At 46.6% G+C, this 9,252-nt stretch overlaps 5 protein-coding genes across 5 annotated transcripts, besides 31 other annotated features; all 5 read right to left on the reverse strand.

The window, feature by feature from the left end:
* Tc00.1047053503757.49 (hypothetical protein, conserved) lies at positions 1 to 252 on the reverse strand (the record flags this gene model as incomplete). The annotated part of the gene is made up of 1 exon (XM_800799.1): positions 1 to 252. A coding segment is annotated over one exon (252 nt), but the record flags the coding sequence as incomplete, so codon positions are not given.
* Positions 1 to 1,811: a sequence feature (heterozygous, Esmeraldo-like haplotype).
* Positions 380 to 423: a microsatellite.
* Positions 515 to 565: a microsatellite.
* Positions 753 to 789: a microsatellite.
* Positions 928 to 952: a microsatellite.
* Positions 1,212 to 2,051, reverse strand: Tc00.1047053503757.40 (protein kinase ck2 regulatory subunit, putative; the record flags this gene model as incomplete). Its single annotated transcript, XM_800798.1, has 1 exon — positions 1,212 to 2,051. One exon carries the CDS (start codon positions 2,049 to 2,051, stop codon positions 1,212 to 1,214), a length of 840 nt encoding a protein of 279 aa, XP_805891.1.
* Positions 1,812 to 5,214: a sequence feature (haploid, Esmeraldo-like haplotype).
* Positions 2,093 to 2,142: a sequence feature (A-rich).
* Positions 2,289 to 2,316: a sequence feature (AT_rich).
* Positions 2,482 to 2,566: a sequence feature (T-rich).
* Positions 2,606 to 2,632: a microsatellite.
* Positions 2,752 to 2,795: a microsatellite.
* Positions 2,883 to 2,903: a microsatellite.
* Positions 2,984 to 3,011: a microsatellite.
* Positions 3,014 to 3,081: a microsatellite.
* Positions 3,103 to 3,136: a microsatellite.
* Positions 3,233 to 3,258: a microsatellite.
* Positions 3,335 to 3,409: a sequence feature (GA-rich).
* Positions 3,447 to 3,469: a microsatellite.
* Positions 3,727 to 3,797: a sequence feature (GA-rich).
* Positions 3,965 to 4,086: a sequence feature (A-rich).
* Positions 4,147 to 4,209: a sequence feature (A-rich).
* Positions 4,382 to 6,973, reverse strand: Tc00.1047053503757.30 (hypothetical protein, conserved; the record flags this gene model as incomplete). The annotated part of the gene is made up of 1 exon (XM_800797.1): positions 4,382 to 6,973. The coding sequence occupies one exon, from the start codon at positions 6,971 to 6,973 to the stop codon at positions 4,382 to 4,384; it is 2,592 nt and encodes an 863-aa protein (XP_805890.1).
* Positions 5,215 to 6,278: a sequence feature (haploid, non-Esmeraldo-like haplotype).
* Positions 5,319 to 5,378: a microsatellite.
* Positions 5,881 to 5,900: a microsatellite.
* Positions 6,279 to 9,252: a sequence feature (heterozygous, Esmeraldo-like haplotype).
* Positions 6,789 to 6,877: a microsatellite.
* Positions 7,034 to 7,069: a microsatellite.
* Positions 7,102 to 7,141: a microsatellite.
* Positions 7,143 to 7,165: a microsatellite.
* Positions 7,302 to 7,349: a microsatellite.
* Positions 7,474 to 8,310, reverse strand: Tc00.1047053503757.20 (hypothetical protein, conserved; the record flags this gene model as incomplete). The annotated part of the gene is made up of 1 exon (XM_800796.1): positions 7,474 to 8,310. One exon carries the CDS (start codon positions 8,308 to 8,310, stop codon positions 7,474 to 7,476), a length of 837 nt encoding a protein of 278 aa, XP_805889.1.
* Positions 8,526 to 8,555: a microsatellite.
* Positions 8,836 to 9,252, reverse strand: Tc00.1047053503757.10 (40S ribosomal protein SA, putative; the record flags this gene model as incomplete). Its single annotated transcript, XM_800795.1, has 1 exon — positions 8,836 to 9,252. A coding segment is annotated over one exon (417 nt), but the record flags the coding sequence as incomplete, so codon positions are not given.

Raw genomic sequence — 9,252 nt, forward strand, 5'->3', positions numbered from 1 at the left:
CACTGCAGCGGCATCCACCAGTGTACGGCGAAGCTCCACAAAATTCGAATGTGTCTTGGCTTCCGTCCGCGGTCCTTTGAGCAACGGCCCCTCCACCGCCATGCCCAGTCCCCTTGTCTCCTGTTTCTCATCGGCTCCATGCGTGGGGTGGTCGTGCTCATGCATCTTCGGGCTACAATGCCGCCGCCTCTTTGCGGGAGCTTTCTTCAAATCAGACATGCCGTCCCCCGCCCCCACCAATGAGGTCTCCATCCGTCGCAACCTACCACGCACCAAAAATAAAATAAAAACGATACACCGCGCAAGAGCAAACAACAACAACAAAGAAAAATAAATGAATTCACGAGTGTAAACGCTGGGTGCTGCGTTCAAGCCGTTCAATAATACAAATTATAGCAGTAATAATAATAATAATAATAATAACATATTTTTTTTTTTTCATGCGTTTTTGGTAGCAGAAACAACAACAGGAAAAATACGTCCAACAGCAAAAAAAATGTATGCATGCATATGTATAATAATGACGACAATGACAATAATAATAGTAATAGTAATAATAATAATATACATGCACTCGGGAAGATAAAAGAAATGAAAACCGACGAGAAGCCACACAGCCACACCACCACACATACAGACACACAGAGGGAAAAACAGAGCAATACTGCACAGTGCAAAAAAAAAAAAGGGAAAAGACTTCCCTTCCCCTCTAAGTATTTCTCTTCATATTTATTCCTCCACACGCATCCTCTTATATATATACATATATAAATATATGTATATATATATGCTTCCCCCTTCCCACCTAATTCATTCTAAATAAAATCATTCGTCTATTCTTCTATTTCTTTGCCCCATTCCCTCCCCTCCCTCCTTCTCTCCGGCCTTAAAGCTCCACTCAACCACTCCTTTAAAGCCAAAGAAGGGAAGAAAAAAAAAAAAAAAAGAAAAAGAGCTTGTTTCCCAGACGGCGTGTCAGATGTGCATGGCGGACATGAATATAATGCCACGGATGTGCGTATTTGGGTGTGTTTGGGGGACCAATCTCTTCATCTTCTTCACCTACCCTTTTTTCATTTCTTCTTTCTCTTTTCCGTTCAATTCCCTCGTACCTCCTGATCGTTCTCCTTAGCCTGCTTCTTTCGTTGCCTTCAGTTCTTTTCTTTTTCCAAAGGAGGGAATCCTTCTTGTCGTTGTTATGGAATTTTTCCTCAGCGTTGAGGTGCCTCGGCACGTTCACCATTCGGGTCTCTAAAGCAGTCACGCGCCAGGCGCGAGTTATTGGGGGTGTTTGCCGGTGTGTTGCTCTCCCCGACAGAAACCTCCGCCGCTCTCTCCTCCGTCTCTTCCGTCTCTACCCTTGCTGCTATCTGCTCATCGTCATGCTCCTCCTTGGCGTTCCCTTTCTCACGCAGGCGGAAGCCGTAGATGCGCGGCACGTAGTGCTGCTTCGGCTTCGCAATCACCTTGCCATTCTCGCGCAGGTGCATAAGAAAGAGGTGTGGAAATGTCGTCCCCCAAAACGCACCGTCGAGTGTGCGGTGACGTGAGGAGCGCGGGTAATAAATGTCTTGACATTTCGGGCAGTACAACTTGACGGAGCTCTCACGCACAACGTCACTCTGCCCCACCGGCAATACCGCCTGCCCGCCGCAGAAAACGCGGGGGCATCGGCCAAATTCCCCTTCGGCAAATTTCTCCTCCATAAGTTTAAGCCCGCGTTGCGTCGTGATGAAGCGGGCGTGAATAAGACCGTAAAGAGTTTCCGCTGAGGACTCCACAAGACGTTGCTGCTCCGCCGTTAGCCGAGCGCTGTTCTGTGTTTCCAGGTCTAAGATGAGGTCAAGCGCGTAGTGATAGAAGGAGACCATGGTGGACAGCCCCGTGAGGTTAAACTCATCGTCAATAAACTCACGGTCCACAACGCAGAAAAACTCATGGCTCTTCAGTTCGCAGAACCACACAATCCACGGAAGTGCCTCCTCGTCTGCCTCGTCCTCGTACGCCGCCATGTCGTCCGAGAAAACACCGGTGTATGTGGGGTAACTCATCGCTCACCGAAGGGCGCAATTTCTCCACTTTTCCCCACTTATTTTTTGTTTTTGTTTTCAATTTTATTATTTTTCCTTTTTTTTTTTTTTTAATTATTATTATTGTTGCTGTTGTTGTTGCTTCCCTGTTGTGTGCTTTTCTTTTCCGCTTTCCTCCCACCCACCCCCCTTTTGTCAATGCCGATGTCGTTTTTTTTTTTTGTTTGTTTGTTTGCAAACGACGTCCTCTTCTCCTTCTTTTTTATTTATTATTATTTTTTTTTTACTTCTGTCCTCACCGCTCCCACCGCCCCACAACTACAGTCAAACAAACAAACAAAAAAGTCTCTCTCTCTCTCTATGCGTGTGTGTCTCTTTAAAAACACGCACGTGTCGTGTTCGGCAGCCCCGCCCTCAAACTGAGAGCGGCAGCGCAAAATGCAGCCACGTGAAGGGAAGAAAAAAAAAGAAGAAAAGCGAGGGGGAAAAGAAATATTTGCAAAAGAAATAATAAAGAAAAGAAAGAAAAAAAAAGACGCAACAAAACCGGCAGAAACATCCCATGAGACCGGGCGAAAAAAAAAAAAAAAAAGAAAAAGAAAGCCTTCACTGTCGTAAAAACCACAGTCCTGCAAATAAATCGACAAAAAAAGAAAAAAAGACACATTTTAACGTCGTGTATGTGTGAAAACAATAATAATCATCAATCATAATAAAGAGGAAAAAAAAAAAAAAAAAAAAAAAGAAAAGAAAAGGAAAAACAAACACACAACCAAAAACAAGGTGGATTTTGTTTTTGCTTTTCGAAGAGTGATAATGATGGCTATATTTCTGTCCAAGCGTGCATGCTTATGTGTGTGTGTGTGTGTGTGTTTATGCGTAGAGGAAATAAGGTATAGGCGCATAATGACATCCATTAATAAAAAGGGAAGAATGTTCAATTCAAACAACTTTCTCCCTCTCCCTCTCCCTCTCTCTCTCTCTATATATATATATATATATATATATATATATATATATAGAGGTATAGATATCTACATATTTGCATATAATTACAACAACAACAAAATCAAAAAAAAAAAAAAAGAAAAGAAAAGAAAAGAAAATGCATACAGTTATTATGTGCCTATATTGCAATGTTAACTTCCCCCACATTTGGTATTAACCAAAAAATTCATTGTTTATTCATATCAATACACATCAAAAAGAAAAGAAAAAAAAAAAAAAATTTTTTTTCTCCTTTCCCTTTCCGCCCCCTTTTCTTCTCCCCACTGCATAAACAACACGGATCACATTGCCATGTCTCTTTCTTTTTTTTTTTGGTTTTATTTCTTTCTTTTTCCTTTTGAATTTCCACCTTTCTTTCTCTCTTTCTCTCTCCCTGGCATTTCACCCCTCTACATTTATCACCGGCACCTTCTTCTTCTTCTTCTTCTTCTACTGTTTTCTGTATTCCGTATTCTCAGAGTAAATAAGACCCTCCCAACCCCACACCCATTTCCCCCACCCCCCTTCCAAGGCGTGTATGCATGTAATGTATGCACAGTACATGTAACTGAGTGAGCACGTAATGTGTACCTGAATGTGTATTGATGATTAAAGCCAACATTGTTCCCTCCTCCTTCAAAAAAACAAAACAGCAAAAAAAGAAAAAAGAAGGAGACTCGGAAATTTGAAAAGACCGTTTCGATGTAAACTTTTTTTTTTTTTTCATCCTGTCTTCTTCTTCTTCTTCCTCCAGTTTTTGTTGTTTTTTTCTGGTTCTTCACGCCACCTTGGTGGCACGCAATGTTTTCACTTATGCGTCTTTGTGTTTGTGTATACGCAACGTTCCCCCCCCCCCTCTCCCCGGTCATTTAAGTTTTTCATTGTTTCATTGATTATACTTCACTCTCCTCGGGTACCTTTACATGACTTTCCCCTCCTTGTCCACATTTTTATTTTATTTTATTTTTTTCTCGTTCTTTCTTTTTCTGTTATTGTTTTTGTTTCATCTCTCTCTCTTTCTCTCTCTCTCTTTTTTTTTTTTTTTTTCCTCTTATTTATTTATTTATTTGCGTGTGTGTTTTTGTTTGTTTGTTTTTTAAGTTCTTTTTTCCCCAATTTCCGCCCAACATTTGTTTTTTTTTTTCTTCCTTCCGTTGTTTTCTGTTTTTGTTGTTGTTGATTTATTTTGTTTGTTTGATGGACGTTGCTGTGGATGCCTCGAGACCACCCGTCCGTGCGTGGCGGAGGCGAGGCGAATTCATGTCAAGCTTCAGATGCGTGTGTAAATCGTCTGCGCTCGCTGTTTTGCCTCCTCTAGTGGGAAAAGACGACGTCTCATTTTTGATCGCCTGCACGTCGTCTTCTCATCCCCCACCTGCCACCTCTTCTCCCGCCTCTGCCCCCTGCAGCCTCCCACGTTGATTCTCCACCCACGCCTGCAGACCCGAGCCGTATGACGTCTGACGGAGCCGGTGGGACTGCGCGCTGAGGATGCTGAAGTACTGCAGTTCCAACTCACACGCCTCCTGCACCTCCGCCGGGGTGGCAGTGGCAAAAGCCGACGTTGCGATGTCAGTGAGGGAGTCGAGTACACGGCGCACAACGTAGTTGCCAAACTGATGCATCGCCACCCTCTCCATTTGAGTTGGTCCTTCCGAGAGCAGCGCGTTGGCAAAGCGCAGGAGGAGGGCACTGCCGTCCGGGAGACTGTGGCACGCCGCAATTGCCGTCTCAACACAATTCGAAGCAAACTTCTGCATACTCGCCTCAAAGACGGTGCTAATTAACGTACCAAAGACCTTGTGTAAAATTGATTGAATGAGGGATCCCGAGACGGTGCGCTGCGTCAGCTCCGACACCACTGTCTGCAATACGTAATTCCCGTAACTATGGTTCGCCAGAAGTCCCGTTTGATTCGCAATCTCCGAGAGGATTTTCGAACAGTCATCGAAGAACTGTGCTGCATCAGGCAATGTGTTTTGTGCACTTTCCTGCTGCTGCTTTGGATCCGTTTCCCCTTGGGCAACGGTATCAGCAAAGAAGGGAATAAGACTCTGTATGGACCGGCACGCCACGACGTGTTGTGTGAGCAACTTGACACGGCAACTCAGCGTTGCCTCCGTTTCTTCCGTATCACCAGGAATGGGACCGGATACAAAGGCCCGAGCCACCGCGTAAATGAGCCGCCACTCTGAAGACATCTCCGACATACGGTATTCCTGCCCCACCACGTGGATGGGTCGATTTTGCTCACACATACCATTTGTCTTGTCTTCTTGCTCGCTGCTTCCAGTGTTATTTCCCTCGTTATCACCATCACCATCACCATCACCACCACCACCATCGCCACCGTCACCGCCAGTTGCACGGTGTTGGCCCTCATTGTCGCCGTGTTGTTGTTTTATATGCGTCTCCGTGTCACGGCCACGTTTCCCACTCGTCTTTTGCCCGCGGGTGAAGCGACTTGGACAAAGTGCCTTCACCAGCGCCGTCATGAGAAAACTACCGCCGGTGCTGCAGACAACCTTTAGTGCAAGTCGCCCCAGAGCGGCACACAGAACTGTCAACTCCGCCTCACAAAGCTGCACCCCCTCCACCAAACCAAAGCACTCAAACACAAAGCGCGATACCAGAGGAGAAGAAAACAGAGCCAGAAATAGCCGTTCAGGAATAGTCGGTGACAGCACCGCTTCAGTGTCATCCTGCGGAGGTGCTACTGCCGCGTCCTGTAACACGCGAAAGAAAGCCTCTCTTCGCTGGGGATGCATCATGGCCTTTCTAAATAACCAACTCCCCTGCGTCGTGGCAAAAATTGCCACCCCATATGATGGAAGAAACGGGGGAGGACCTGGCTTTCCAGATGGCTGCTGCTGCTGCTGCTGCGACGAACCATCCGCGCCATCCGTCGCCGTGGGAGGAGCAGGCTCAAAAAGAAGTTGCATCCAAAAATTATTTGCATCTTCGTCGTCTCTTTCCAAAGTCTCCAAAATCGTCGTGGCCACGGCACGATTGACAAGAATGTCTTTCAGCAAAAGTGTCCCGGTGGGTTGTAAAAGATTTACAGTAGCCTCTCTCTTGTTATCCGTCCTGTCATGTGCTGCCAGTTGGGCCAGAGCAGTTCGAAGTGTCGAATAAACGTGTTTTACAACATGGGTGCCGTCATCCATGTCCACTAATCGAATGCCGTCGTCACAATAGACGTGCTGTACATCTAAAAATGTCATCGCAACTCCCTTCGATAAAATCACGTCGTCATCCGACTGCGGTACTGACATGCATGCCGCAAGATACTGTCGTGCCACAATGACAAGAATCTTTAGTACTCCGGGCGATGCGCGACGCCTCATTCTCCCAAACACCGTCGGATGAAGAGATTCACGTATGCTACTCTTTCGCTTTGCTTCGTCCAACGCCGCAAAACTCTTTAATTGTACCGCAAAGTAGGATTCTCGAACATCGCCCTCGGCGTTGTGTCCTCCTCGCGTTGCCGTGCGACCACGGCCCCCACGATGACTTTCTCGATGAGATGACTGCCGAGAAGCAGAATAACCCGCATCATAAACTGCAGGTGTGTATAGCGAAAATCCAGAACGCTCCGTTTTAGCATACCCCACAGCAGAGTTCGGCTGTATTTGATGTTGAGAATGCGAAAGGTGATGTTGGTGATGCAAATGATTGTAATAATGAGGCGGGGTTACTACAGCATGAAGGGGAAAAAAAGATGGTTGTGTTAACTGAGGTGCGGTGGCACCGTTGGGAGACACCACAGCCTGGTAATGTGTATGGTAGCCGTAGTACTGGTGATTGTGATGCTGCTGTTGCTGATTATGATGTTGGTGTTGATGGAGATGTTGATGGTGCGTGTGGCCCTGCTGCTGTTGGAGGTGCTGGGCGCGGTAAGCCATGATAACCCCTCGCCCTCCCATCGGCATCGAACCATAATTGAACGACTGCATGTAACCGCTCCTTTTATGTATGTATGTATATGTATATTTTATATGTGGTGGTGTTCTTACTTTGTTTTTTTCTTTTTTTTTTTTTTTTTTTCCTTTCGTACAATTTTTCACTCCTCTAAGCGTGAAGTAAAAAAGGAAAAATCAAATAAAAAAAAAAAAAAAAAAGAAGATAATAATAATAATAATAATAATCTCCAACAAAACCTACGGCACAGACGCATACACATATTTAGATACAAACACTACACGTAAGATGCACAATTATATACATGCCTGCCTGCATGCACCTGCCGATGCATTCCTTCACAACAGGCTTCCGTTCCCTCCACTTTTCTTTTATTTTCTTTTCTTTTCAATTTTCTTTTTTTTTTTTTTCCACCGACACCTTCTTCTTCATGAACATCTTCTTTGCATCTAACCCATCGAATCCACCCAAAAAAAGAAAAAAAAAGGGGGGGTGTTTCTCCTCTTTGTGCGTCGCACCGTCACCAAACGGGCCCTTACAACCATGATCCTCCCCCCGAGCTGTTCATCTCCACCACAACCGGGCGTCCTTCCCGTCGTACGGTATTTATCAGCGACTTGTGAAGACTATCCTCCGACAAACAGGCCGTCTGAAAGCGGCAACCTGTCGCTGCGGGTGACATCAGCGGTGGGTCATATGGCGACACAACAGAACGCGGCCCCACGGCCTTCCTGAACCGTTGCAGAAATTCTTCCGTCCATTTGATGCGGTACTCGCGACCGCGGAATTCCAAAAATGCGATTCCAATGTCAATGCGGAGAACACTTTTCGCGTTACGCATGAGATACTTTCCGATTTCACGCGTGGAGTCTCTTATGGCTGCTTCCACCACAAACCGATCGGTACCAGAGCGATCCGCAATTTTGGAGTAACTGATGATATGCGGCACGCTTGCATGATATTGGGCATCCGCAATGGTAAGAACATTTTGCAAGTGAAACTTGGAGGTAAAGTCTGGCAAAAGTACCAACTGGAGTTTGTAAAAGACATGTTTTCCATCATAGTACTGGATATTTTGCACCTTAACGCTCGCATGGAAGAAATCCGTCACGATGCAGGACCTTTTTAAGAGAAGCTGCTCCTCCAACAATTCCCCCATCGAACGCCATATGCGGTTCAACAAATCCGTCCCACCGTTGCCTCTTGTCTGATGATAATACAAACCTTGGGTGCTGGCCACAATACTCGCAATCTCCCCGTAGCACGCGTAACATTCAGTGGAATTTATAAGTGAGTCTCTATTCTCTTCAAGTTCGCCCTGCATCATCCCTACCTTCTCTCCACCACTTTCAGGTGCCGAAGATAACACCATCGTCAATATATATATTTAAGTAATTCACCCGGTTGTAATGATTCACAAAAACTGAATTCGAGAAGGAATCAACCGCTCTGCTTGGAATTACACCGTTCTCTTTCGTTCTTGAGATATGCGATTTGATGCCTATTGGTGCCCCTGTCAACAAGTCCCACAAACCTTTCCCTTAGTCTTAAAATATAAAAACATGTCGCATGCAGACAAAAGCAGTGGAAAAAAAAAAAAAGGAAAAGAAGAGAAAAAGATAAAGCTGGGCGTGCGCTGCTCGGTAAACAGGCATTGCCCACCTCCGCGCGGCATACACGCACAAAGACAGTCCCTCTCCCTCTCCGGAGATGCAAACAAAGTGGGAATCATGACGGTGGGGCAGGCATTGTCAAGGCAATCACGCTGTCGAATGCACGGTGCCCCCTCTCACCAAAACACAAATAAGAAACAAAATAAATGACAATTATTGTTCCTCACACCAAGCCTCAACGAGTTGCAGGCGTCCCTCCTCGTGGCGGCTGCTGTGGCCGCCGCTCACTGCTCCCAGGCGTTGTTGTCGCGCTCAACCCAGCCGAAGCCCTCGTCCACCTCCGCCACCGGGGCGGCGGCCTGGTTGACCTCCTCGTGCTTCAGCGCCTCCTCAGGGTCGCGGTAGAAGAAGAGGTCCACCTTGACATCCCACGGCACACTGCGGGGGATCGTGCCGCGCAGGCGCAGCACCTCGCGGGCCAGCAGCCAGTACATCATGCTGATGGAGTAGCGGCCGCGGTTGTTGCACGGAATGGCAATGTCCACAAACTCCAGCGGGGCGTCCGTGTCGCAGAAGGCAATCACGGGGATGTTCACAAGGCTGGCCTCACGAAGGGCCTGGTGGTCCGTGCGGGGGTCCGTGACAAACAGCACGCGCGGCTGCATGAACTTCTTCTGGATCTGGTTCGTGAAGGTGCCGGG

The sequence above is a fragment of the Trypanosoma cruzi genome, genomic scaffold (assembly GCF_000209065.1).
Source record: "Trypanosoma cruzi strain CL Brener 1047053516473 genomic scaffold, whole genome shotgun sequence".
In the NCBI taxonomy this organism is placed as follows: Eukaryota; Euglenozoa; class Kinetoplastea; order Trypanosomatida; family Trypanosomatidae; genus Trypanosoma; species Trypanosoma cruzi.